The sequence below is a fragment of the Aspergillus luchuensis genome, chromosome 5 (assembly GCF_016861625.1).
Source record: "Aspergillus luchuensis IFO 4308 DNA, chromosome 5, nearly complete sequence".
NCBI lineage: Eukaryota > Fungi > Ascomycota > Eurotiomycetes > Eurotiales > Aspergillaceae > Aspergillus > Aspergillus luchuensis.
In genome coordinates this window covers 4,446,375-4,473,535 of record NC_054853.1, presented here as the reverse complement: position 1 = coordinate 4,473,535, position 27,161 = coordinate 4,446,375, and the positions used below count along the sequence as shown (strand labels likewise).

The 27,161-nt window shown below is 52.1% G+C and overlaps 9 protein-coding genes and 1 non-coding gene across 10 annotated transcripts; 1 reads left to right on the top strand and 9 right to left on the bottom strand.

The window, feature by feature from the left end:
- Positions 1-28: 28 nt before the first annotated feature.
- Positions 29-2,654, bottom strand: AKAW2_51467S (uncharacterized protein; the record flags this gene model as incomplete). The annotated part of the gene is made up of 2 exons (XM_041691399.1): positions 29-2,432; positions 2,497-2,654. 2 exons carry the CDS (start codon positions 2,652-2,654, stop codon positions 29-31), a joined length of 2,562 nt encoding a protein of 853 aa, XP_041544888.1.
- A 930-nt stretch (positions 2,655-3,584) lies between these two features.
- AKAW2_51466S (glycosyltransferase family 69 protein) lies at positions 3,585-4,355 on the bottom strand (the record flags this gene model as incomplete). The annotated part of the gene is made up of 3 exons (XM_041691398.1): positions 3,585-4,000; positions 4,060-4,285; positions 4,335-4,355. 3 exons carry the CDS (start codon positions 4,353-4,355, stop codon positions 3,585-3,587), a joined length of 663 nt encoding a protein of 220 aa, XP_041544887.1.
- A 327-nt stretch (positions 4,356-4,682) lies between these two features.
- AKAW2_t50018S lies at positions 4,683-4,791 on the bottom strand. Its single transcript has one exon. It is a non-coding gene; the product is annotated as a tRNA-Met (tRNA).
- Positions 4,792-5,653: 862 nt separating this feature from the next.
- On the bottom strand, positions 5,654-6,316 carry AKAW2_51465S (uncharacterized protein; the record flags this gene model as incomplete). Its single annotated transcript, XM_041691397.1, has 1 exon — positions 5,654-6,316. One exon carries the CDS (start codon positions 6,314-6,316, stop codon positions 5,654-5,656), a length of 663 nt encoding a protein of 220 aa, XP_041544886.1.
- Positions 6,317-9,687: 3,371 nt separating this feature from the next.
- Positions 9,688-13,064, bottom strand: kgd1 (alpha-ketoglutarate dehydrogenase KGD1; the record flags this gene model as incomplete). Its single annotated transcript, XM_041691396.1, has 4 exons — positions 9,688-10,226; positions 10,280-10,653; positions 10,707-12,757; positions 12,867-13,064. 4 exons carry the CDS (start codon positions 13,062-13,064, stop codon positions 9,688-9,690), a joined length of 3,162 nt encoding a protein of 1,053 aa, XP_041544885.1.
- A 1,323-nt stretch (positions 13,065-14,387) lies between these two features.
- On the bottom strand, positions 14,388-17,525 carry AKAW2_51463S (uncharacterized protein; the record flags this gene model as incomplete). Its single annotated transcript, XM_041691395.1, has 1 exon — positions 14,388-17,525. One exon carries the CDS (start codon positions 17,523-17,525, stop codon positions 14,388-14,390), a length of 3,138 nt encoding a protein of 1,045 aa, XP_041544884.1.
- Positions 17,526-18,490: 965 nt separating this feature from the next.
- AKAW2_51462S (uncharacterized protein) lies at positions 18,491-21,187 on the bottom strand (the record flags this gene model as incomplete). Its single annotated transcript, XM_041691394.1, has 1 exon — positions 18,491-21,187. The coding sequence occupies one exon, from the start codon at positions 21,185-21,187 to the stop codon at positions 18,491-18,493; it is 2,697 nt and encodes an 898-aa protein (XP_041544883.1).
- A 1,568-nt stretch (positions 21,188-22,755) lies between these two features.
- AKAW2_51461S (putative transsulfuration enzyme family protein) lies at positions 22,756-24,011 on the bottom strand (the record flags this gene model as incomplete). The annotated part of the gene is made up of 2 exons (XM_041691393.1): positions 22,756-23,784; positions 23,856-24,011. 2 exons carry the CDS (start codon positions 24,009-24,011, stop codon positions 22,756-22,758), a joined length of 1,185 nt encoding a protein of 394 aa, XP_041544882.1.
- An 804-nt stretch (positions 24,012-24,815) lies between these two features.
- Positions 24,816-25,610, top strand: AKAW2_51460A (FMN-binding negative transcriptional regulator; the record flags this gene model as incomplete). Its single annotated transcript, XM_041691392.1, has 1 exon — positions 24,816-25,610. The coding sequence occupies one exon, from the start codon at positions 24,816-24,818 to the stop codon at positions 25,608-25,610; it is 795 nt and encodes a 264-aa protein (XP_041544881.1).
- Positions 25,611-25,826: 216 nt separating this feature from the next.
- Positions 25,827-26,760, bottom strand: AKAW2_51459S (O-methyltransferase; the record flags this gene model as incomplete). Its single annotated transcript, XM_041691391.1, has 3 exons — positions 25,827-25,856; positions 25,916-26,595; positions 26,721-26,760. The coding sequence occupies 3 exons, from the start codon at positions 26,758-26,760 to the stop codon at positions 25,827-25,829; spliced, it is 750 nt and encodes a 249-aa protein (XP_041544880.1).
- Positions 26,761-27,161: the final 401 nt, after the last annotated feature.

Below are 27,161 nucleotides of genomic sequence, written 5' to 3'. Positions count from 1 at the left end.
AAAGTGCTGTTCCTGAATGATGTGGTCTTCACTGTATGTCTGGTATAGAGATCTCCGAACCTGCTTCCTCCTGAGATAGCGGCCCTCCCTTCTCGAATCTCCCATCATGATCCCGAGTCACAATTTCCAATTTGTTGTCGCGTTGCATCACTCGTATATTGTGCTTGTATACATCAATCGTCGAGATACCGGCTCCCGTATGAGCCATCTTTTCTGTCGGAGCAGAGTTCCAAGCAAGCGCTGCGATCTCTGGCGCAGAGCCCCAACTGCTCGAGGACAGCCCGCTGTAGATAGAATAGCAGACGTGGGCAATGGCCACGGCGATATAGATGGCGAGTACGATCATTTCGAGTATGGACGTGATTCCGTCTGCGCTGTATGCGTAGCCGTTCACATAAGCTTCCATTACCAGTTGAGTGGATCGGTTGCGCACCGCCGCAGACACGTTGAATGCATTGCGCCCTGTGCCCATGTTCCCACCTTCAGGAATGATGTCGTAGATCCAGTCACCGCCATCCCAAAGATTATTTGGATTGTTAGCGCCTTTCAAGTCCATGATAATACTATGGTTGTACGCTGACCGGCCGATGCCGTTGGTGATAAGGGTAGCTAGGATATTCTCCACTATGATGTCGTAGTAGTAGGAGGCTGACGGAGTTGAACTATTGAAGATGCCAGCCATTGAGGTGATAGGCGATAGGATCGTTTTGTTTGTACCGGGAATGTCTGGCGTCAGGTACCGTGCCCAGTCCGCGGTAAGTGCAACTCGTGGCCAATCAGAATGGAATGTCCCATTTTTGTCCATTTCTGCAGGCTGACCAGTGACAATCTTGATGTGGTTTCGCGTGGACACTAGGGTGACGTTGGTGAACCTGCTGTCGACGCTGCAAGTGAAGTATTGTGGATTAGTGCTGTCTGTGGTAGGGAGCATGAATATAGCAGCAAGCGTGGCATCGATAGGTTGCAGCAGAAGAGGATCATCTATCCAGAGCACGGAAGGGGAAGCACCTTGCCGGAGGAGTAATTCCACCTTGTTTTCGATTGTCTTGTTGGAATATCCACTGTACAAGTCGATCGAGGCCTGACTCAAGTCGGCCGTGCCCGGGCCTGAGGAGAGAGACGCAGTGCTCAATGCAGGAAAGGACAGAGTGATGTTGCCGGAGTAGTCGTAGAACGTTTGACCACAGAACGTGAGCACCATTGGCTGCAAGGCGTTGGTCATGAAGAGCGCATCATTCCTGAACTTGAATCGGCCGACGTCGATGTTGGCGGCAGCGTACGACCATAGCCTGCCTAATTCTGCAACGCTATCCGCGACGACAGAGAGTGGGGTAGTTGCAATGGTGTATGCATTCCCCCACATCATCTCATGAGTACCGAACAGATTGCGAGACCTCATTCCAAAGCTGCGAATGGAGGCTTGGCCGGAGATGGTAAGATTCTGGGGAACACTACCCGCGTTGACGAGCTTCGGAAAGAACGAGTAATAGTCCTGGTTGAGGATCTGCCAATTACCGGCCGGGCAGGCGAGGTCACTGTTATCGAAAGCGCAGTGCGATAGTGCTGACGAGTTCTCCATTTTACTAGGAAAGAGTACGCTGTCGGTGGCGTTGATCCAGAATGGCGTGCCACCTGCGGGCCAGTCATCCAGACGTGGCTTCATCAAGTTACTCGTGGACGGACCAGCTGTTAGTCCCAGCAGGGTGCATGTAACCATCAGGCAGAGAATGAACCATTTAGTGGTTTTTCGTTGCCAGTCATGATTGACTGAACCCCACATGCTGAGAGACCAAAGGAAACTGATGTCTTGAAACTGCAAAGAGGTGAAAATGGCACCAAACGGGAGACCGTCCCCAAAGGCAAGTTCTCTGCGGATATAAGTAATCAGTATGGAGCCAAGCGAAGCTAGCATGAGAAGTTCATGAAGCTTAGCTGCGAATGTCAGCGCAGCCAGCTTCTCAGCATCCTGTCCAGAAGTGCCAGATAATTCGCCCCCAATATAGTAACCAGTGGAGTTAAGCATGATGAGTGCAAATGCAGCACTGACAGGAACTACATGCAGGACACAGCGGATGGATGCAAGTGTCTTGCTCCTGTCCATGAAGACCTTCGGCTTTTCTGTTACCTCAATACCGCGCAGCTTGCAGCAGGTATTGTAGAAAGATGTGATGCCGATATTCTTCAGCAATGCCAGAAAGTGGTCGCCGAGACCGCGACTGTTGGATTCTGATTGGAGTCGTTGCCAACGCAATCGATCTCTTGCTTGGGCCATCTGGGCCACCAGTGTAGTTCGAAGCGAGTACACCATGCACAGAGCCTTGTCCGAAATTGGGCGCCGACCATACTGCGCGCGCTGATTTGCTTGTATAGATTGGACGCTATCGGAGGCGTCGCTATTGGAGCGCGAGATACCATCGTGCAAATTGGAGTCACTGCTCGACGCGTTGTCGGAATTCAGCAATAGCCAGGGTCCGTCAAGTCCCAGTCTAGACTTACGCAGTGGTCGGCCGATACGGCTCGGCATACATGTCTTCTAAGCTCACTGCTTCGCCATCCAATTGGGACTGCCATGACAGATTGGATGAGGAATAAGTGTTATGAACGAGGCGAAGTCCATTTTGAAAAGAAGGCCGAGTGCCATTCTCGGAGGTCATTTCTGGAAATCCGTGTGGTATAACTGTCTTGAATATAATTTCCAGGGGGCAGTGTTTGGCCTCAGCCCACATAAGGCCATGTATAGTATGTGAACTAAGAAGATGGGACGCAAGGCTTAAGCCGTAGACGTCTTATAAATAAACTGCGTCCAAGCCCGCGGAACAGCGTCAATCCCATATCTGAGCTGAGCTTCAAGGACTGGAGTAATGTGATCTACTAAATTGATAGCACATAGCCTAGCAGGGGACCTAATTGCTGATTGGCCTCTGCTCGCTGTACCGCTCGAATAATACTAGCGCTTGGAGGATGGAACGGCGAGCTGAAGCAGTCTACCCAGCCCCTGAACCCTTAGCCGACAAGACCGGCCAACAAATAGTGCCCACGTCAAATTAGGCCGGTAGACGATAAAGCTACGCGCAAGCCCACCAGTGCCTTTCTCCCTGCACTCGGTCAAAGGGAGGGGGCCGCAACGATCAGACAAGGCTAAAGATACTAGACAGGAGCCAGTGCCTTTAGCGCCGCGGCCCACCAAAAGCATATCATTGGTCTTGACCACGAGACGGTCTGCGGGGTCATTGCGAACCAAGGATCAAAAGGCGCTTAATGAGGTAGTGCGTTAGAGCTCGCCAGCTATTAGATACTGACACTGGTGGCAGTACAGAAGCGAGGGAGAGAGAAAGCTGTGGGGCGTGATACATGGTGTACTGGGTACCGTCGTAGGCTGTATTTGACTCTTTTCCGACTTGCCCGGGCAATCCCAGCCTTTCTATCAGCAATTCATGCCTACTTCTTGGCATCGACCTTCCAACCTCATGAGGTTGGAAACAGGACACATAGGCGGTCGTGTGTTGAAGTTCGTTTTTAGAATAAATCTCTACTGACTTCGGAAGTTGAAGCGCCCAATTGTAGGAACACCCACGAAGCTGGCCTCAGACGTGTGCCCAACCATTAGAGACAAGCACCTGCATCTCATTGATCAAACAGAAGTCACCAGGTTCTTGCTCATCAAGATGGTCATCATGCCATCCAGCAATCCTCTTGCGGACAACCAGCTTTTTGAAGAATGGTGTTGTAAACCAGCGTCGGAGTCGGTTCTCCCAAAGAGCTAATGTCACATGTTGCAGCGATAACCAGGCCCCTGTAGGGTGAACAGCTTCATAGGCGGCAGCGTTATAGCCGACACGAACGTTAGGGTTCAAGTAAACCCCGTCTTGCTTGGAGAGAGGGTTATCCGCATGAATCAAGCAGCATTCAGAACCCTCGAGATGTGAAAGCGCCAGAGAATCGGAGATAGCGCGAAACCGTAGCGGAGGAGTGGAAACAAAAGGCTCTATAGGCATAGCAACTGCGATATATGATCGATCAATATGAGCATCGAGAAGAGCGTGTAGGGGAGTCACCAACCCATTCCGTTCCAGCAACTCTTGACAGGCACAGGAGACAGGGCAAGCAGTGCATTGCGTGATGCTGCAGACCGGAAGTATGGCCACTTCTGCATTACATGCTCGTCGCCGTTCGAATCGCGCAAGGCAAATGTGTCATAATAGAGCGGCGGTTTGGAAAAGTCCAGCGAGCAAGCGGCGGCGTAGACACCGTCATTTGTATCAAGTAACCGGATAACATCATCCACCTGTAATCTGGAAGTTAGCGACGTGCAAAGTCAGGGTGTGGGTACAAACTTGGATTCGGATCAGAACCATGGGGAAATGGGACCTATAGAAGAGAACCGGGCTTATTCTTAGTATTAGTCTTTCTTACTTGTCAGATACCTTTAGATCTGCATGTATATATACCAACTACCTTGGATGGAAAATAATACATAGACGAACTGAGCTTCACCAATTGACCGCTTGTAGGATCGTCCTATTCAGTGGCACAGAACAGCAAGACAGAAGACTAAAGGACCCCACCCCTATAAAGATGGAAGGTAGATGAAAAAAATATAAAAAAAGCCAAACATTATTTTCAAGCCACCGCGAGTGTACACGACCCCCGAAAAGTGAAGACAACATGATATAAAAAAGATCTGTCCCGAGGGAGGTTCGAACTCCCGGCCTTGGGATCGCATGGAAGTTGAAGCTTCCACGTCATACTGTAGTATGAGACCCACGTGATAACCAACTACACCATCGAGACGACTTGTTGAGGAATGCCTCTAGGGTTTGGTAGATGAAGAGTTGCATTGTTTTCTGTGCGGTAAGTGGGTTGCGGATGGTCGAAAAATACTATGCGCGCACCACTTGACAATAAACAACTACAGGGTACTTACATAACATAATCTTGTTTGTGTTAACTATTCTGGAATAATAATTAAGCTCATAGGTGGTAGTACATATACTAATAATCCTGACCGACTCCTATTGATGCTAAGGCATTGATCCAAGCCGAGGCGTAGGCTGTCAACTAAGATGTAGTAGCCACGAATATATCTAATCAGTGGTTGAGGTCATACTAGTCTATAACTTACCAAGACATCGATCCTCTACAGGACCGGCTAGATACACATAACGAGGAGAAGAGGCAGTATGTCCAAGCCACATACTGATATAAGCCATGGATATACAACGTATATTTCCTAATGTCATGATCATTCTAGTTCAGAACTGACTACAACTACCCAGCGTCACAATATAAATAACCATCCAGTGCGGGAAGATACGGCCCTAATCAATGCATCGAAATAACTAGCCCATGGGCAATTACCCGCAAAATCTACACTTGGCTCTTGTTATATTGCTTTGATTATATACGAGTATCAACTAAGAATGTAGGAAATAATCTGGGCTATCACAATCTTCGTTGAAGTGTATTGCAGGTATCCTCAAGTAAAAATCGACATGTAAAAAATTCGCATCATAAGATATTCCACCGGATACTCATCAAAGACAGCCGGGACTAACTCAAGCCACTCCGGTTTCGCCTGGCAGTAGACCGTCGAATTACAATAGTCCCAGTATTCAGGATACCATCCAGCCAAGTCCCAATCAATAATCGTTATCTAATAATCCGGACTCTCATCTTCACACACTCCTTTCTGTTCCTCAACCATGATGTTCTTCGGCTGAAGATCCGCAAGGGTGAAGACAATCCTGTGTCCTTTGAGTGTACGTTGTATCGCTCCATCAAGCAAGCGGACATAATGCCGCGACTCCCTCCTCCCTAGACATTTCAAGATACCCTGGTTGAACTGTTCCTCGTTGTCAAAAGGACCAGATATGCTCGGATCACGATCAAGGGGGGTAGAGAGAATGCCCTCGTAGTAAGCTGTTCGGTTCAAGTTCCCAAGGTACCCCTGGGAAGGAATACGTCGCAGTTCATCAAGTGCCTCCCTGATACGCTTGCTGACTTTCTTCTTCTGGTCTTCAGAAAGAGATGGCGTTAACTTCTGCAAATCGGTACCGGGGATATATTCCATAATGTTGTACCGTTTCTGGGTCTCTGGATCTACAAAATCATCGTAGACTCTTGGGACGCGGACTTTGCTGTTGGCAGCAACGAATCTCATGTTTTCTGCCTCTTGCGGTGAGATGGAGAAGCCGAGTTTGACTGCGAAGCGCTCTTTTACTCGGACCACTTTGATGGATCTGCAGGGGTCGCTGAGAATATCGGTTGATGCTTCGATCTCGGCAATACGAGGGAGCTCGATTTTCTCGTCGGACATTGTGTCAGCTGGTGGGGATGTTAATCAATTGAGGGTTGAGGTTAAGAGGAAGGACGACGACGGAGTGGAATTGGCGGGCTATTGAGGAGCTGGTCTAGGCTGGCGGGGTAGAGGATGATGATGTTGTCTCCAGATTTTAACTCAGCTGGTGCGGCGCATACTAAGTAGACTATCCATGATCCGACTCTTTGACTGGCCGAGAAGCCTCCATGCTGTTTATTTATATGATTAAACGTGTCTTTACTCGCCACTACTTTATAAACATACTTGACAAAAGCCAGACAATCATCTTATTGTCTACTATGTATGTACATTCATAAGAGCCAAAAGCCATTCCCAACCCATAACTCCAGTATCCTGTTTTGTTTTGCTTCCTCCTGCTCTGCTTGTTCAACGCCCACTTCGACTCCGTCGCATACTCTCCTTACACTCATTACAGTACCATTTGACTAATTTCACGTTAGCATCTGCACCCCCCACATCCATATAAATAAAAAGGGATACTCACCATTCTTCCCAGGCGGCTTCGTCAACCCAACACACGACAAGTGGAACCACTCGCGAGGGCAGGCGTCATTATCACATGCCACCATCTCACCGAAACTGATCTCATTGCAGTAGCAGTATCTGGGCTCACCGTCCTCGTCTTCGTCATCTCCTTCGTGGAGAGACTCTTCCTCTTCCGATACGGCCCGCGCTTGCACCACCGGCACGCTGCTGTTCTTCTTGTGGGACCGTTTGGCTGGTGCGGGATCAGTGCTTCGGGTAGGTCGTACGCGCTGAGTAGGTTCGGAGAAGGTGGGTAGCACCGGGGTGGATGTCTTGGATGATCGGCCCTTGGGAGGTGGATTCGAGACTGGCGGTGCGGGGACTTCGCCCGGTTCGATGGACGGCGCGGGCTTTCCATCGGTGTCTTCGCGTTTAGTGCTGATAGGAGGTGGGACCTTAGATGCGTCTGTGGTGGGCTCTTCGGTTTCTCGTTGGGTATCTGGATTCGAGGTAGGGGTAGCTTCGGTTTTGGATGTCGTCTCTTTGATTGTGGTTTTAGGTTCTGCAGCTTTGCCTAGAGTAGTTATCTGGTTAGATTTGCGATCAGACTGAGGTTGAATATGGTTGAAACGTACCATTGCTGGTAACGCGATTGGACGCAGAAGACGACGGTCTCTGACGACCATTGTTTGCTTGTCCGGAATTCTGCTGTGCGCGAGACGTCTGCGGCCGCACTGCACCAGGTCCCGGACTGACAGCGCTTCGCGGGATAGCCGCAGCAGCGACAACAGGTGACGGAGCCAGAACCGGGGAATCGACTGCCGATGCATTGGTGTTGTTTCTGCCACCCATGTTAGTTCATGTATACCCTAAGCAAGCAAAAGCGACATACCTCTTCCGAGCAGCCGCATTCGTATTAGGTGCCCGCCTCTTCTTCGTAGCTTCAGCGGGATCCTTCGAAGCAGCCTGCCTCGAAGTACTAGCGCTGCTAGCAGTGCGTTCCATCGCAGCACCAGCCTCCACAGGCGCGGGCCGCTCGACCTTGCGCCGCTTAGCCTGGCCTGACCCAGTGTTCCCCTGACCATGTCCGGCCTGATCACCAGCGCCCGCACCCCCGCGAGATTTACTAGATTGTCCCTTGCGAGCTCCACCAGCACGTACATCGTCCAGATCCGAATCCGCATGCGTGCGACGCTGCCTGCGCGCGATGACAGCTTCGCGCCTAGCTTCGCTCCGAGAAGCAGCCTCCGCCTCATGGATCGCATGCGCCAATTCCTTAGTCGACGCAGCCTCCCGACGAGGACGCTCATTAGTAGTTGTCTTAGGGGCATTTCTATTCGTGTAAGCCCAGTGCGTGAGACTTCCCAGACGAGCCTCATCGCTGATCTCCCCCGCGATGAACGGGAAGATAGAATCAAGACGTGTGAGCTGTCGGTCCAATTCATCGTTCGCATTCGATATAACGTGGTTTTTCTCATCCGCGGTCATCATCAGATCCGTAAGCGTATGGCGCACACGATGGAACAGGATCCGGCGGTCTTTGCTTTCCTGAGATTCGGGGATCTAGTCACGAAAACTCGTCAGCACTTGCTCATATCCGCCGAAAATCCATCGTAGATAGCTTATCCCCGCAGACCACTATATGACCCACATCAAGGATAAGAGATCTTCCCGACAAGGGCGCGCAGCAAAACTACCTACCGGAGTAGAGGGGTACGGCACAGGCTGCGACTCCGAAGCGGACCTCAGCAATTGGAGCAAATTATCCTCGAGGGCCCAAGCCTTCGCATCGACCTCCTTGAGCAACGAATTATGACGACGAAATTCCCTGGGGAGGGCCGTAATGGCGTCCGTGAAATGGGTGAGAGCAGGATAGAAGCCATGGGCCACAGGGGTCGCAGATTGGGTATCTGCCATGGAGCCATGGCCATAAGCGAAGGATGAGCGGCCCAATGTCTTGGATGTGCGAGATGGGTTCGTTCTCGTCTGGCGCGTTGACTGACGAGCGCTCTGACCCTGAGAGTTGACGGCAACGGCAGACATGATGGGTAAAGAAGGAAAAAGGCACACAAGTCGGACAGCAAGTCCGACTCAATCAGGGAACAAGAAGCACTCAGAGATACTGGGAGATCGATGGCTCAGCAGATGGAAGAACATGGACAGACAGACAAAACAGGGAAAAATCGGGGGTGGGAAACGAGAGTTGGAGCGATGGGAGACTTGCAGTGCGGAGAAAGACCCGGCAGAGCCCATCATTCATCAGGTGATTGGTGCCTGCAGAGCCAGGCACTAAATCTCGGCTGACAAAGACATGTTGATAAGCTTTCGGTGACGTCACATATCAATAAAACGAATCTCAATCTCAACTCGAGCTATTGAGCTATCAACTGGTGTATACCGGGGGATCCACAACCCACAACAAAAATGAATTGAGAAAAAAAAGGATGGGGCAAGCCGGGCTTGAACCGGCCACCTCCAGATCTTCAGTCTGACGCGCTCCCAGATGCGCCATTGCCCCGTAATTGTTGATTTTGCCACTCCTTTTGGCTATATGGAGCTGGGTATCCCTGGACTCAAATGAAAAGCAGGCCTCATTTTGTATACACTGTAGCCTACGGTGCAATGCACTCAATAAAAGAAACTAAAATTATATCAACGTTCTTAATTTACACGCGTGCACGAAGCACATGCTAGGTATCGGCAGGCTAGATCACGAAACAATGTGGCAAAGAAACGAGACCCAAAGCCCGGAAACACTTAAGCATGAACTGTAGTATAATCATCGTACACTATGCTGCTGAACAAAGGAAAATCATACAAAGAAGACCAGAACGAGCCAACGCTGACTCCCCAACCCAAACACACTCTTACAACGACATCATTTACTCGCCCTTGAGGCGCTCCTGGTGAACAGTGAAAGCATCGTTGAGGAACTCCTGCTCCTCCTTGAGATGGACAGACTTGAGACCAGTGGCGACGGAAGCGCTGGGAGCGCGACCGGCGTACAGAACGTGACGGCGGTTGTGGTGCTCAGTCTCGTTCAGCAGAGTCTCGATACGGGGCTGGGTGTAGCTCCAGGCACCGGCGTTCAGAGGCTCCTCTTGGGCCCAGACGATGTTGCGGGCGTTGGGGTAGCTATCCAGGTTCTCCTTCAGCTGAGCCCAAGGGAAGGGGTGCAGCTGCTCAACACGGGTGATGGCAGTGTTGCGGATGCCGTGGGCTTCACGGTGCTTGGTAAGAGCAGCGTAGACCTGGCCAGAGCACAGGATGACACGCTCAATCTTCTCAGGCTCGTCGATCTCCTTGCCGTGGGCGGGGTCGGGGATGATCCACTGGAAGTGAGAGTCACCAGTGAAGCCCTCAATGTCAGAGCGAGCAATAGGGTGGCGGAGCAGAGACTTGGAGAAGAAGATCACGAGGGCTGGAACGATAGTTAGCACTAGACTTGTACGGGAGATTCTGTAGGTTACATACGCTTGCGGAACTGGCGGTGGATCTGGCGACGCAGAACGTGGAACAGGTTGGCAGGGCTGGTCATGCAGACGATCTGCATGTTGCAGTCCTGGTGCTGGCGGTCGAGCTTGTCACCCTCGGGGAAGACACGGGGCTCCTCATTGCAAAGCTGCAACCAACGCTCCATTCTACCGGAGGAGTGCTCAGGACCCTGACCATCGTAACCGTGGGGCAGGGAAACAACAAGACCAGAGCGCTGCAGCCACTTGGACTCTCCAGCAGCGATGAACTGATCAATGATACACTGAGCGTTGTTGGCAAAGTCACCGAACTGAGCCTCCCACATGACGAGGGCGTTGGGGGAGGTCAGGGAGTAACCGTACTCGAAACCAAGACTAGAATAGAGTTAGCTTTAATCCACATGAGAAAGGCAGAAGCTGAAACTTACGCTCCGAATTCACTGAGGGAGGAGTTGGAGATAACGAAGCTTCCCTGGTTCTCAGAGATGTTCTGGAGAGGAGTGTAGGTGCCCTCAGTCTCCTGGTCGTGCAGGACAGCGTGACGCTGGGAGAAAGTACCACGCTCGACATCCTGACCGGAGACACGGACGTGGTAACCCTCGGACACAAGGGAGCCGAAAGCAAGAGCCTCAGCAGTAGCCCAGTCAATGCCCTGACCCTCATCGACAGCCTTCTTGCGGTTAGCCAAGATACGCTTGAGGTTCTTGTGCAGGGTGAAGCCCTCGGGGCTACCACCACCGCTGATCTTCTCAGCAACGTTCTTCAGCAGAGGACCCTCAACTCCAGTGGGGAGGTGAGGCAGAACCTCAGTGGCAAGCTCCTTGGGGGTCTTGAAACCGTTCCAGGCGGAGGTGAGCCACTCCTTGCTGGTGGGCTGGTAGTCCTTGCTGCGGTCGAAGCTGTCGTTCAGCATGCCCCAGACCCACTTCTTGTGCTCATCGATGTCCTCCTTGGTGAAGGTACCCTCCTCGATCAGCTTGTTAACGTACTTGTCAAGCTGGCTCTTCTGCTGAGCAATGCGCTTGTACATCAGAGGCTGGGTGAAAGAGGGCTGGTCGGTCTCGTTGTGACCCTGCTTACGGTAGCAGACGATGTCGATGACAACGTCACGCTTGAACTCGGCACGCCAGTCGGCAGCAACCTGGCAGACGTAGTTGACCGCCTCAACGTCATCAGCGTTCACGTGGAAGACAGGAGCGTCAATGGACTTGGCAATGTCCGAGCAGTAAGGGGTGGAGCGGGCGAAACGGGGGTCAGTGGTGAAACCGATCTGGTTGTTCACAACGATGTGGATGGTACCACCGGTAGAGTAGGCGGGGAGAGAGTGGAAACCCATGGTCTCGTAGACGATACCCTGGGCGGCAAAAGCGGCATCACCGTGCAACAGCACACCCATGGCGGAGTCGAAGTTCTGCTCATCCTTGTTGTAGTGCTGGATGGAGCGAGTCTTTCCGAGAACGACCGGGTCCTCAGCCTCCAAGTGAGAGGGGTTGGCGACCAGAGAAAGCTGGACACGCTTACCCGAGGGGGTAGGGCGCTCGAAGTTCATACCCAAGTGGTACTTGACATCACCGGATCCCTCATCGGAGGGCTCGGCGGAACCAGCGAATTCACTGAAGATGGACTCGTTGGGCTTACGGACGACGTTGGAGAGGACGTTCAGACGACCACGGTGAGGCATACCGATGACGATGTCCTTGATACCGTAGTCGACGCTGCGGTCGATGAGGGCTTTCATACCGGGCACAAGGGTCTCACAACCCTCCAGACCGAAACGCTTGTCGTTGGGGAACTTGGTCGCAAGGAAGGACTCGAAGCTGTGGGACCAGATCAGACGGTCGAGGATACGGCGCTTGTCATCGACAGAGTACTTGTAGGGCTCGGGAACCTCGAAGCGATCGCGAATCCAGTCGCAGGGCTTACGGTCGGGGATGTGGATGTACTCCACACCGTAGGAGCCGCAGTAGATCTTCTCGCAAGTGGAAATGATCTCGCGCAGGGTCATCTTCTTGCGTCCCTCAGTGGCGAAGCGGGGCAAGATACCGGGTCCAAGGTTGAACTCCTGGTCCAGATCGCGCTCAGTGAATCCGTAGTGGTCCAGCTCAAGCTCCTTGGGCTTGTTGTAACCGAAGGCCTCGGCCTCACCGCGGATACCAAGAGGATCGATCTTGGCCTTGTGGTGACCACGAGCCTGGTAGGCACGGACAAGGAGCTGAACCTTCAGGTGATTCGTGACATCGGTACCGGCCGCGAAAGACAGGCCTGCGCCGGGCATCTCCTGAGGAACACCACCGGTAGGGGTAGGGACGAGAGTCGGAGGAGGCTGGAAAGCCTGGGAGACGGGCATGTTGCCCTCCTCCATGTTCTTGAAATACGTTTGCCATGAGATGTGCACGCTGGAGGGATCTCTCTTCCATGCGACGTACATCTCATCGATGTAGTTGGCGGTGTTTCCGGAGAGGAAAGAGTCATTGGCATCCTACAGAATCGCCAAAAAAGCGAATGTCAGTCGGAACTGGCTTTCACACCGGAGATGGAAACCAAGCCAAAAAAAGCGTGGACGACACATGTGCAGGGGAATTGCTTACCACACCCTCAGCGGGCGCAGCATAGTGCCTCTTGGACAACCGGTCGACGAGAGCGAGAGGACGTCTGGCGGTCAAGCCAAGCTTTGAGCCGTTGGCAGCAGATCTGGCAGTAGCAGCAAGAGAGAGGGATCTCTTGCAAGAAGAGCAGGCCGGACTGCGCAGGCCGCTGGTGGCCTTTACGGCAGTGGAACGAAACATCGCGACAGATTTTCTATGGGGTAATGCGAGCTGAAAAATAATATGCTATAAGCTCGACGACGATTAGGCGAACGAGATATATGACACGGCGAATTATCTCGAGAACTATGGCAGGTAAAGATCGCGAGTTAGTTTGACGGGGACCGGTTGCTTAAGCTGCGGGATTTTTCTCGAGGCGGATGAAAGGAACACGCACGGTTTGTAGGGGAGCGAGAAAAACACAGGTGTCGACTAGGATTGCCGTAGCACCTGTAACAAAACGGGACTCATCAGAGAGCAAAAGCACTCTCTATTGATCAAAGTAGCAGGGGGGAGAGGAGAGGGTGGAATATAGAGGACAACCTCGTTAGTATGAGGAGGAAGAATGGAGAGGAGATGGGAGAGCAAGATGGGCCTTGGGAGGAACGGGAACAAGTTGAGGTTTGCCGAGATCTACGGCTATGACGGCCAGCGAACGCAGGCTGTGGCTGAGACCAACACAGCGAACATAAAACTACTAGTTAGTTACACTGTAACTAGAGCGTCGCCACACATTAGTCATTCCGTGCCCTGCAACCGAGAAAAACGCAGGGCGGGCCGAACTTCCCGGTTGCGGATACAACACTGCAAGTTTACTTTCAATTACTCCCAATTACTCCCAATTACTGCACCGCCACAGCCCGGTTATGAGCATTTCCCGCTCCGGGACTTTGCGGGTGGGCACGTGGACCAATCATCCTCGGGTTGATTCTCAGGGATGAAAGCTGGATTCAATCCGGAGTAATTATTGAGTTATTTCTGTAAGAAGTCTGGAGTATGAAGGGGCTGTCATTCCCCTGAATGCTCCCGGGGTCTGGGCACCGTTCTGGTTATGCTCCGGATGTCGTACAAATGGAAGCGGACCACGACTCCCCGCAGCATCTCACAAATGGCCAACCAGCGTCATGTCAAATAGATTACTACTTCCCAAGCTGTACTAGTAGTAGTACTATATGCAAACATACATCATTATCGTCTAGCCTTCCCATTCCTCCCATCCGCCTTGGGGTCATCAGATATCATAAAAGACCACAGATCGCTTTGATCTGCACGATCAAGCATTATATATCAGGCATTACAATCATAATATATGTCAGTTCCCTCGAACTCCTGTGGGTAAGTAAAACAATAAAAAAACCAATATGCGTTATATATATACTCTCATCCTTTTATCGATTGGCCCGACCGGCCTGTTGCCGGGATCTGCAGCCGGGCTGGTCACACGCGTGCGCCCGTCTGACTGACTTCCTGCCAACCCTGGGGCGTATGACCGATAAAGGACCAGTCGATTCAAATGATGCAGCTCTAAGGCTCTTTCTCGCCTCCTGCTGACTGTCCCACACGCTGCTCCGTATTGTTCAGCGACCACCTAAACCTGTCAGACTCCCGGATGGGAGACTCAGTCGCACTCCCGCAAAACGCATCAGGAGGTGCTGTATATATCGTGGGGCTGGCATCGGAGATGAAGCTCGCCCGGTTCGACGTCGAGTGTAGAAGTGGGGGACTGCCACTGCTGCTCCGTAGACTGCCGTTGCTTCCGCCCCAAGCACCCCGTCGGAGCTTCATCAAAGCGCTCAGAGACATCTCGTCGTCCATAGCGCCAAGGTCAACCAGCTGAGCCAAGCCTGGGCTGGCGATAGGGTTGGAATGGGCGGCACCGTGAGCTGTCAACGAGATGACCGAGTTCCGCGTGCTCCATTCACTGCGTTCCGTGATAGGGGTCAAACTTGGCTCTCGAAATTTGCCCCGACTACTGAAGCTACGACTGACGCCCTCGACACCTCGTGGACCAAAGTAGCCTCCGTTGGTGAGCTCACCGTTGCAGCCCCCATGTGCTTGTGCGTAGAATCCAAATTCTTGACCATAAAATCCCTCATCGTCGTTTTCCAGCGCTTCTGCGTTTGCCGCTGCAATGATTGGGTCGTCGAACAGTGCGTCATCGTTGTCATCGTAGTTGAAGTCTTCGAAAACTTCTTCAAATGCAGCCATATCCACGGTCTGGCTCAAGCGACTATCATCGGAAATGAGGCCTGAAGGCGTATCCATGGTCTGGGCGGTGCTCTCTTGGCCCAACGATCGCTCACTGACGCTGGTCTCGCGCCCGAACCTGTCACTTGCAGCCGCTTCACTGGCGGCTTTGGCCAATGCATTGTGGAAAGCTTCGAGGTTGTGCTCGGAAAGCACCCCACCATGAGCCTTTGCAGACCCCAGATTAGCCAAGCTCTCACGCGTTTGCCCGTAGACTCTAATGGACCCCTTTCGATAGTCGCTTGCCATGCTAGGAACATGCCTAAGTCCGCCATCGTAGTCTGGCTCTGGCGTAAACTCATCGTGTTCCGCAGTACCATCCAGTGGATTAGCGCTCCCGGCCTCGTTGTCGGGCGGCGGCGCAGGTGCAGGAACAGGTTGCTGCACCACTGGCTTCCGCTCATACAGGTGACTCGTCTCATCGTCGAAAATGGACTCGTCAAATTTCTCGCCCATGTCTTCTGTGGACAGATCACCAAACTCGCCGTCGTCAAAATAGAGATCGTCGTCATCTTCTATTGGCTGCGGAGCTGGAGGATGTGAACTCATGGCAACCTGAGCTGCATTATTGGAAGTATTTGTTGCCACTGATAATGCCTGCATATTGGTCGTGACATCCGTGACATCATCAGAGACAACGGAATCGGATACGGGTAAAGGAGCAGAGGTGCCTGCCAACGGCCCCTGGGCCGGTTCTTGTATATTCTGGGAAAATGTGATTCCAGTTGGAAGCGGACTAGCAATGATGGGTGAGAGTTCAGGTGCAAGCCAGGGCTTGTTGAGGGCATTACCCGGGCCGGAAAAGCCAGAGAAATCATCGTCCTCGTCAGCGTCGACATTAACACCGGGTATCTTCTCTTCCAGATCGTCCATATCATCGAGCAGATCTTCATCGAAATCGTCCTCACCATCGCTGAAACTTGCGCCTTCCATGCGTGCCTTGGCCCGTCTTGCAGCCTCCTTCTCCTTATGCTTCTCTTCTAAGAGTTTCTCCTGTGTGGAAGATTCGACGCCATTCATATCAAAACTGAACCGGGAGGCATTGCTCTTGAGATGTTTAGGTAAACCAGATGGCTGATGTGGTATAACCTCGATCGTGTCGGTGTCTTCTTGTGTTGTTGCTCCGACATTACTAGGTGGACTATGTTGGCTGTCTTGCTTCAGTGTCGTCTGGTCGCTTGGCACGTCAGGCGACACATCCTGCTCCGGTATCTTTGACGGCAACTTTCGTGCAAATACAGGAAGTGTGTGTGGATCATTTTCATTATTGGATTGCGCTGTCAGTAACGATGACTGCAGATACGCCTTGCTCTCGACTTGCAGCACCTTCTGATCATCCTCAAAGTGTTCTTTGAAAACAGGAGAGTACTGTGTGTGTCTCTTCCGTTGCTCGCCTGGGGCACTCTGGTCAGCGCCGTGCGCCGAGTTCCCATTTCCATTGTAAATTACATCTGCCGGACTCGACTGGTTGTTCACGTCATGCATAAGAACGGGTGCCGTTGACAAGTTCCGACGCGGACGAGGCGCAGAGAAGTCGTGTACAATGTTGCCGCGTATTCTAGGATCATAGTCGTCCGGTATGGCCGGGACTATATTGCGAGCCCCGACTCTAGTGTCTTCTGTCCGCAGACTGGCTAGGTTGGAAGAACGCCTTCTGGCCAACAGAGACATAGGGTTGAGCAGGTGAAGCCGAGTCCTTCCCGATTTATGATGGGACTGTTCCAACGGACCGTCCCGGTCTGCGGAACGGCGATTGCCCGCACCTTCATACTTGTGTTCCTTGTCCTTGTCCTTGTGTGATGAAGCCATCCGGTCGCCCGGGGAGATGTCAGGGGAGGAGGTTCTGAATCGGAAATGACCGGAAGATGACAACACCGGAGTCGATGAGCGTTTGTTATGGTGATCAGACGTCAGGTTATGGGAGTTCAGGAGGTTTTTGCCCAAGGACAGTCGAAACGGGGAGCTTGGTTTGGGAGAGTCGCCGTCGCCCTGATCTGAACGCGGCGGGGCAATGGACGATTGGGAGTAGTTCGACTGCGACGTGGTGATGGTAACATCTTGCTCGTCGGAGCTTGAGATAGGTCGGGCGTGGTTGTCTGAGGAAGAGGAGGGAATTGCGAGGTTTGCTGAAGAGGAGCCTGGCGCATTGGCCGGGGCGACGGATACGGCGATGGTTTTTTTAAATGCATCATAGTAGTCCTCATGGGGGTTGTTCGGGACCTGCGGACTCGAGCTCTCCACCGAAGATGTCCCAAGCGCAGTGGGATTTGGCCGTGTGTTAGACAACCCCGGTAGTTGAGGAGGGTTGCTGGTGACCGGTGCTTTGGAGGTGGGCTGTAAGGAGGGCGAGACGGGGGAAGCGCTCGATCGGCGATGTTCGCGACGCCAGTAGGCGAAAACGGTGGAGGGTGGCATGGTGTTAGAACGTGAGCCCGAAGCACCCAGGGCGCGTCCAAGTAGGCGTTTAGGATGCGAAAACCTCGCCCATTGTTTCTGATGGTCGCAATGCGTATGGGATGGCGCTTCTCGAAGTTCACACAGGCCGTGACAGCTCTGCGGAGTAGAAGAGGAAGATCAAGGTTGCGGCGTGGGGCAATGTCTCATCCGGGCGACTGAGGGCGGGCCAATCCCAGGGGAACGCGCGCAAAACCGAGACGGAGTGTTTAATGAGTTAATGCGGTGGGTTCGAGGAGACGCAGCAGATTCAAGCAACGATCGTCATGGAACAGAAATAGTTCTACCAATGATGGTAAGGTGGTTTGGGTGAGACCGACGGACGTAGGGGGGATGGAATGAGTCTCCTGATAAGCAAACGAGGCCAAAGGGGGGAAAGGAAAAGCACTACGAGACTGTCGGCCAGTCAGGAACGGACCAGCCAGCAGGAATGCGCAACCGCAAACGGATAAGTCTGGAATTAGAGTGGAAGAAAAAAAGAGTTATATTTAGTAGTGCCCTTCTCTTTCAGTTCCTACTGGGCATTGAGAAAGTGACAACAAGATAACTAATGCACACCATTCACACATGGTTCATGCCAACCATTGCACATCCCGTGCGATACAAATGCTAGCTAGACACACTTGAGGGGATGGAGGGCTTCATGATTTGCTCTTTTCCATATGCAAAGATCGTCACTTCTGACAGGGCGACTAGGATGACCCGCATGCTACTATAAGTACAACTGGGAAATGTTCCGCTCATCTAACTCGAAAATAACACCACGCAATCGCTCATGCTTTCAAACTCATGCTAGCAAGATGCGCTAAACACCTGTAGATGTACCCGATAACCAATTGCCCGGACAGATAAAAATGGAATATCGATCGGCTAATATGCTGAAGCAGAAAAAAAAGAAGTAGAGGATGGAAGCAATAAGGATTAAGTCAGACGATACTCTGTCGCCAGCGGTCGATAATCTCCCGCTGCCCCGGTTCATTGACCGGTCGGACCATCTTCGTTTTAGGCGGCACAGCATAGCTGAGATGGTTCATCCCTAGTAACGCATCACTGTAAAAGGTATTGGGATGCACCATTCCGGGGCCATATGGCACTGTGCCGGCGGGCCCCTGGTATTGGGGATACCCAGCACCCGCCATCGGCCCATAATTCGGTGGAAACTGTTGGAGAGACATTCGATGGTCCAGTGTACGCTGAGGCATCGGCTGAGGCGCTGCAGTGCCCATTGTCGACTGCCGTCCAACAGTGGTGGGACGTCGAGCGTGGAGGATGTCTGCCATGCTTCTTCGGTACCGGGGGATCTTCAATGTGGAATTCTGTCGGGCCTCAGCCTCAGCCTCCTTCTGCAGGCGAGCTCGACGTTGGGCCAGAGTTTCATCCTCCGGTGGCGTTTCCTTCTCTTGGGTGGTTTCTTCAGCGTCTCCCACCTGTTTGATCTCCGCCAGAATCTCGTTTGCAAAATCACTATCGGCGGGTGCACTAGGCTGGTCTTTCTCTTTGAGCCGTTTCAAGCGTTGGGCTAGAGTCTCGCCTTCGTCACCACTATCTTCTTGCGGCTGATCGTCTGGTGCGCCCGTAGAATACATGGTGACCGGGCGCCTCTCAGGGCTGCGCGGGGCAGGCTCACCGCGGAGCCTGGCACGACGCCTACTGAGAGGCTCGGACTCTTCCAGCTCCCGTCTTTCCATCAATCCCAACGGACGCACCTCACTGACCGCATTCGCCTTTTCGGGAAACAGCATGCCCAGGGGCACATCATCGTCATCGTCAACTTCTTGGGGATGGGCATCTGGGGCTTCCCATGCCAAGGTCACTGGTCTTTGACGTCGATGTTCGCTCTGCTTCTGCGCAACCGCTTCGAGTTGGAGAAGAGTCGAGTGTAACGCCGTAGTTTCGGGGGCCGATCGCAGTCGTTGTTTCAACTCGCTCTTTCGGTATTCAAGCTCGGCCAGCAGCGTGTTAGGGGGCCCGGTGAAGTCAGCGTCAGGCTCTTCATGATTGTGCTCTTCCCCATCGGCCTCGGGCGCATCAGGACCGCCAAGCCCGTCTTGATTATCATCCCGTAAAGATGTGCCTTCATGGACATCTGCAGCCTCGCCTTCTGTTTGTTTGTGTAAGTGACCGGATCCAAGAGGCACATCTTTGAGATCCGGATCAGACAAGCGATGGCCAAGCCCAAGCATACTTGTGGAGTTCAGCGACTTTCGCTGCTCGGTCAAATCCCTCGAAGATAGTTTGCGGCTTGCTTGACTGAATCCTTTAGGGTCCAATTGCCCCGTGAACGCACTGACAGGTGCAGTTGTAGAAGCATCAAGAATGTTGTCCAGCGTCGCCACTGCAGAAGCCTGAGTGACCTCTACATCAACGGCTCTAGCTGGTTGTTCGAAAAACATACTCGCGCGCAGTTGTGGAGGTACGCTTGTCGGCTGGTTGTGGTTACTTGACTCGCCACCATCGCCTTGATCTTGACCAGCGACTACCTGGGTGGACTTGCGATTTTTGGCAGCGAGCACACCTAAAAGCTGTGAACGACGTTTGCCTCGTGGCTGATCACTCTTCTGCGACAAACGAGGTGGTAGATTCAACATCCTTGGCACAGGAGCAGGGTAGTAAACCATATTCTCGCCTGCCTGCGGCTCCTTATATGCCTCGGATCTGCTTGCCAAGGGAGGTCGCGTCAGCGACACTCGTCGGCCCAGATTACTCTCATTCGGAACATAATGCACGCCATCAAAGTCGTTGAACAGGACCCTAGCCTGTTGATACGTATCGGTGGAAGCAGCTGTGTATGTCCGTTCCAGCTCTTCCCCAAGCTCCTGGTCGTAGTAATCCTGCTGAACAAAGTCGTGCTCGGTGTGCACAGCCGGCGGCGGGGGAGGAGGAAGGTAAGGCATCGCGGGAACTCGAGTGGCCGAATCGCCGTAGAATCGCGCAGGGGCGTGTTCTGCAACCTGTGCCAAACGAGAGGACTGTATGGAGCCGTGGCGAGACGACAGACTTGTTTTGAGGCCGTCGTAATTGCTGGCGTGAGTGGAGTTGGAGGCCGAACTAGAGCGTCGCTTCTGTTCCTGATCCATTCTGCGAATCTCGTCTCCGATATTGGAACTCAGGCTCATGCGTTCCGCGCTCCTTTCAAGCCGCTCTACATTATTGATGTAGGCTCCTTGCAGCGATTGAAGGTCAGGCGTCGGATGACTGAGGGGAACCGGCTGATCGGTGACTGGAGTCCGGAGGGCCGGTTCAGGGGTGTGGGCATCGGTAGCGGCGGTGGTAGTCGTAGAACTAGTCTGAGGGACTGTCTTTAGCGGAGGGACGTAACGGGGACTATTGGAACTCTGGTCCGCAGAGGGATCGGCAGGCAGTTCATAGTCATCTTCCTCCACCATATCATAGCTGGTTGAGGTCATCGATCGGATCATAGAGCCCAAGCTCTTGACGCCCGAGTCTTCATTCGACTTGGCGGGTTGCAGGTATGAGCCGGCCCCAATGTGGTCGGCGTCCAGCGGCAACTGCTGGAAGTGACCATTGTGCTGAGAGTCCGGCGACGGACTGCGGGAATGGTCCGAATCGGTCGCGTTGGAAGCCACCTCGTGGTCGGCCTGAGAAACGGCGTTGTAGGCCATTTTCAGCAAGATCTGAAGCAATAAAAGCGCGGCCAAGCGCCGTTCAGGGAAACGAGCCTTGCCGGGGGAGAGACCCGTTGAAAGAGTGAGGGTGAGGGGGTGGGAAGTCAATAATGGTCAGCCGGGAACAACGTTTACGTCGGTGCAAACCTAAGATAAGGAAAATGCGCCCGGCGGGAACGGGGTTTGCGCCCCCCTGCTGTTGAACGACACGATCACGACCCTGGATTCAGGGTAAGAAAGGAAAGAAGGGAGATGGAAGAGAAGAGAAGAAGAGAGGGAGACAAAGAACGGATGCTGCAAGGAACTGAAGGAAGAAGAGCCATGGTGGATGGTTTTTGTTCTGGACTTTTCACTGCAGCTCCTTCCTGCGACAAATTAAGTAATTTAATTTCAGGTATGAGCAGGTAAGGAAGGTATGGGGGATTGTTTTCCCTCGTTTTGACGGTCCCTAAAAGTTGCTAAATTTGGATGCTAGGGAAAAGAGAAAAAAGAGCCTGGACCGGCTAGAAAGTGGCCCGCTTTGAGTCTGTCCGCCCTGTTTGCGGTGCTCCATTCATTTGCAGAACTAACTCCATGAACAGTTTAGTCCTCGCTCTTATGCAGAGTTCGGTTTTCAGCTACATACAGAGTAACCAGGTAGAGACCCAAAGATACTTTGAGGAAAGGATTTACCAGCCAATCCGGGATCAGTTAGTAACTACTAAATTATCTCTGCACTTATCTGTCGCAGCGCTTGATTGATGCCGCTGAAGGTAACACCGCATTCAGATTGTACCTAAGCATAGTAACTAACTAACTAACTATAGGGTAAGACTGTAAGTATGTATGTGTACCCCATACCGGCGGCTATCTCTCGATACAGCGGCACAACGGCTGTGAGCGAGGGGGCCAGGTGGCTTTCTGACAGAGAGAAGTCGACTTATACGGTGAGCCTCTATCCCTTTCCAGTCATCTTCGTGATGATCACCGACATTGTCTTTCATAGTATCCATCCCCATGAGGTATGATGGATGTGTTAAGTAGTATACTGCGTTACAACACGGTAATTTACTTGTTTCCCCCCAAACAAGGGTCTTGCTTAGTCACCAGATAGACTTGCCTATCCGGGCAGTTGCTCACCTGGTCTGGAGGATTCGAGAGTCAAACATCGACTCATCCCTGTCGCCCCCTGGAACATGGTACTCGATACATCAAATCCTGAAGTCTCATTTGGTCTCAGGTTAGATGCATTTTGCGACCATGCCAAAATATTGAAACTATCGGCGTCATGCCGATTCTGCGGAGAACAGAAGGACCCAACGACGTCATGTTCCCACCAACAGTAGACTAACTAATTACCGAGACCAAGGCAGGAGACCACTAGCTTTGCAGCTGCTTCCAATCACTGGGGAAGTCGACGTTGGTTTATACCCTTGCCTTTATACAGTGGCCATACCAGCGCAAAGGCCTTCTCTTGAGTTTTTTAGGTTTAATACCTCAATTGCACTTTCCGTCATAGTGCTTACATTCACTGACTCGTGTATCCAACAAACATGTTTCTATATACTTTTCATCCTTTGTGCATATCACTCCTGCAAAACAGCCTTGAACCCCTCCAGCAAATCATTCTTCAAATCTACCCAATTCTCCAACCCGATACTCAGCCGCAGCAACTTCCTGTCCACCCGGGAATCCGATAACGCACGCCATTCGATCAAGGACTCAACACCGCCCAGACTCGTGGCGTGCTGAAAGAAAGCCAACTTGCTAGGTAGTCGTTGCGCAAATTTTTCACTCTGGAGGACAATTGAGAAGACAGGGCCGAATCCATTAGGCATCTGCTCTTTGATCCAGGGCTCCTCCTGCAGGCTGGTATGGTATATTTTCTTTACGACAGACTGGACTATCTGTTCTTCACTTCCAGCAGCAGTAGAAGGGGCAGTCAAAGCCTGATTAAGCCAGGCAACTAGACTCCCGCAGCCCTGACTCGCTCGTTGGACGCGAACCTCGAGGGTGCGTAGACTGCGGAGCCCAAGCCATGCCTCCAGATTGCCAATGACATTGCCCAATGCGACTCTATCTTCCAGTAGCTGCTTCTCCCAGTCTCTGCGCTGAGTAGCGAGTACACCACAGAGAAGGTCACTATGGCCGCCAAGATACTTAGATCCCGAATGCAGAACGAGATCAGCGCCCCACCGGAAGGGGTCCTGAAGACCCGGAGGCCCAAAGGTGCTATCAACCACCAAATAAGCACCTCTGGAATGGGCCTTCTTAGCGAACTCTTCAATACTGAAAGAAGTTCCTAGCGGATTGACGGGGGTTTCCAGGAGGATGACATCGCCTTTGTCAAGCTCATCAGCCGGGCAATCGAGTGGCAGCTTCTGCAGCCCGGACAATCTGGAGATAACAGAGATGACCTCATGACTGCCGTGATAGCCTTCACCGACCGAGATGCGACGGGGGTTCAAGAGGACGAGGGCGGCCTGGAGGGCAGCGAGACCGGTCGAGTAGCTAACAACCCGGCCGTTGAGAAGTGACGAAACGACAGCTTCGAATCGAGTTGCGTTGGGGGCGAACTCTCTGGAGTAAATGTAGTTTTTGCCGTCGAATTCTTCCTAATAAAGCTGTTAGTTGTTGGGGTCATCATTACATTGGGGAATGCGCATTGGCCGATTGGCAAACATACCACGGGGTCAACGGACGGGATCAAATCTTCTGGGTTATCGGGAAATCTGAAAGTCGTAGACAGATGGATTGGAGGTGCGACGTCTGTCACCCGGTTAAGGTGATCGTCTGCATGCAGTGCTCGGGTCGAGGGATGGTGAAGGTTAGAGGGAGTCATATTGCTCGAGTCGTCTGCTGAATATATTCTTTTGATATGTCAAGTCTGACAATAGTAAAGACTTAAGGTAAGTTTGGAGAAATTGACTCGAAGACGTGAAATGACTTCCTTATATACACATAGAGTGAGTAGATTGCCTTCAGGTTCTTCTCTATACTTCATCTTTCTCTGGCGGAGACCCCGCCCCACTCCCTTCAAGTTCCTAAACGGGCAAAGATTTGGAGAGGAAAATCTCTTTCATTGGTTCGGGAGATGTGGCCCCGCCACCATCCCGAACTGGCCTGAGTTGCACTATCACAGATATTTTCCAGATACATTCTAGAATCTAATGCCAGATATTTTGGCCAAATGGCTTTGAAACGACTTGCACGTGTGGGAACGGACATCAAAGTCTGATGTTAAGGATTCTTGATCCGTCACTTGGTGGCTACTGACCACGTGCCGCAATGCTCAGGCACGTAACAATATCCACCACATTGCTCAACGGCTCAAGTTCCGAATTCCGAGGAGATAGTCATGATGTTTTCCGCAGAAGCCAAGAGGGGTCTACACCTAGTACAGCCCTATAGGTTTAACCCACCAGTTGTGCTGCTTCCCAAAGAGCACTAAGTGAATCCAGTTTCGGCGATACTGTCCAATCAGCATACTATCCGATGCGCTGACACAGACAAAAGTATGACTCTTCGGCCGATAAACTCGTGATCTAGATAGTATTATAAGAACCCTTGTCCTCTCTACTACACTTACAATCTCTCCAAAATAAACCCATACTCTAAGTATCGCAATCCTCCCCCGGCACTCACAATGTATCTCCGCGCCATCCACGCCGAATCGCACATCCCAGCTCTCCACCAACTCATCCGCCAAAACCCCCTCGGTATCCTCACAACAGCAATCAAATCCCCTCTCTACCCCCTCCTGCAATCAAGCCACATTCCCTTCATTCTGGACGTCCCCCAAACAGAAGACTCATCGGACGAAAGAATCCCCAATGGCACCCTCCGCGGCCACATGGCCAAGCAAAACCCCCAAGCCAAGGCCCTGATGGAAGCACTAGCAGCGCAGCAACAACAATCAGGCAACAATCCCGGCTCTCTCGAACTAGAAGACGAAGTGCTCGTCCTCTTCACCTCCGAACACCACCACTACGTCACACCCAAGTTCTACACGGAGACGAAACCCGCCACAGGGAAGGTCGTCCCAACGTGGAACTATGCCGCTGCGCAAGCGTACGGCAAGATCCGGGTTTACTGTGATTCGAAGTCCGAGGAGACGGGGGCGTTTCTACAGAAAGCCGTGGAGGATTTGACGAGTCAGAGTGAGGGGTCTATTATGGGGTATACGGGGACCGAGGGGCGTCCGGGGCCGTGGAAAGTGTCGGATGCGCCGGTGCCGTATGTGGAGATTCTGAAGAAGAATATTATTGGTATCGAGATTAGGATTGAGCGGTTGCAGGGGAAGTTTAAGATGAGTCAGGAGATGGGGAAGGGGGATCGTGAGGGGGTTGTCAGTGGATTTGAGGCGTTGGAGACGGATGTTGGGAAGGGGGTTGCGCAGATGGTGAGGGAGAGGGGGGAGATGAAGGATGCGCAGAAGTAGGAGTATGGAGAAGTGTTAATGGATCAATGAGCAAGGATCAGATAGTATCTGCTTATGTGGGGCGCCATGCATATAGTGCTGAAGATTGGCACTATCTTAGTCAAAATTACTATATAACCGCGGCAGTTGTCTAGCACATTTGAGATGGTGGAAGTTATCATGCGTATCCTGTCATAGCCTCGTGTCCTAGATGTCATGATTGAAACAGACTGTATCTTATTTCACTCTGCTGATTTCAATCTCGTCCTGATGCATATATATAATTAGCACATATAAACATACAAGAACGACAACGGGACACTTACAACTATATCTTCTGGGAAAAGAAGACATTTCATTCCCCAGCTCTCATACTTCGAGCTCCCACGGACAAACTCCCGGTAAGCCGGCGCACCAGGATGCACCACATTATCCGCGAGTATCAAGGAGCCAGGGTGAAGGAAGCCAAGCCGTTCCGACAGCTCCAGATCAGGTACATAAAGATCCTTGATATGATCAATGAACATGAGATCAACACTAGGTAGCTTCCCTTCCGCATTTAGGCGCTTGAGCGACTCGTCCGCCGGCCCGACAACCACTTTGGCAATATCGCTGAGACCCGCCAATTCGATAAAGTTCATGGCGATAGATGCAATGAGGGGATCAGCTTCCAGACTCCACAAGCGGAGGCCTGTCGAGGATCCACCAGCGGCTTGCCGCATGGCGTCTGCGAACATGATTGCGGAGTAGCCGACATAGGTGCCGAGCTCAACGACAACCTTTGGCTTTTCATCTGCGAAGAGCGTCGAAAGCTTCTTGGCTTTGTCTGGGCCAAGGCTGATAAAGAAGGCTTGCTTTGCAGCGAACTCGTCGATGAAAGCGAGTAGGGCGGACGGATTGCCGCGGATTTGGGGCAAGGAGGGGTGAGAGTAGATGTACTTTAGCAAGGAAACCTCCAGAGTATCGTGAGACTCGGACTTGCAGAGAGAGACTGGTTTCTCGTCAACTGGTGCCATTGTGTTGGATTAGTATGTGTCTTGGCGAGATATTTAGCCTACTGTACTAGTATGGGTGTAGAAGGGAGAGAAGGGCGATAAACCGACGCCGGGCTAGAACAACGGAGGGGCTTACGCAGAACTATATACTCGTTCACATCTTGCTTATCGCGCATAGAGCGACATGAAAAATGTAGAATGCAAGGTAGGAATGAGAAGAGTATATGTCATGCCGTAAATTTTGGTTGACCGGTCAGTTCAGGGGGCGCGGATCGTGCTTTGATTGGATGGCGGAAATACTTTGGCGGCCAGACCTTGAATCTCCCCACAGAATTACTCCCGGCCTCGCTGCATCTTCCTTCATCTTTCATCCCCGCTCTGTCCTATCAGACACCATCATCGAACTTTATTGTCTACAGACTCTACTACATGTCTCAAATTTTATCTCCATTGCAGATCACGGCCTCTCTGTGCGTTGGGCATCAAAACTGCTGGACTGGCATTCGATGAGGGGATCTCGCCACGCAGTAAAGACAGCGTCGCTACGCAGCCTACTATAGACTGTACGTCCAACGAG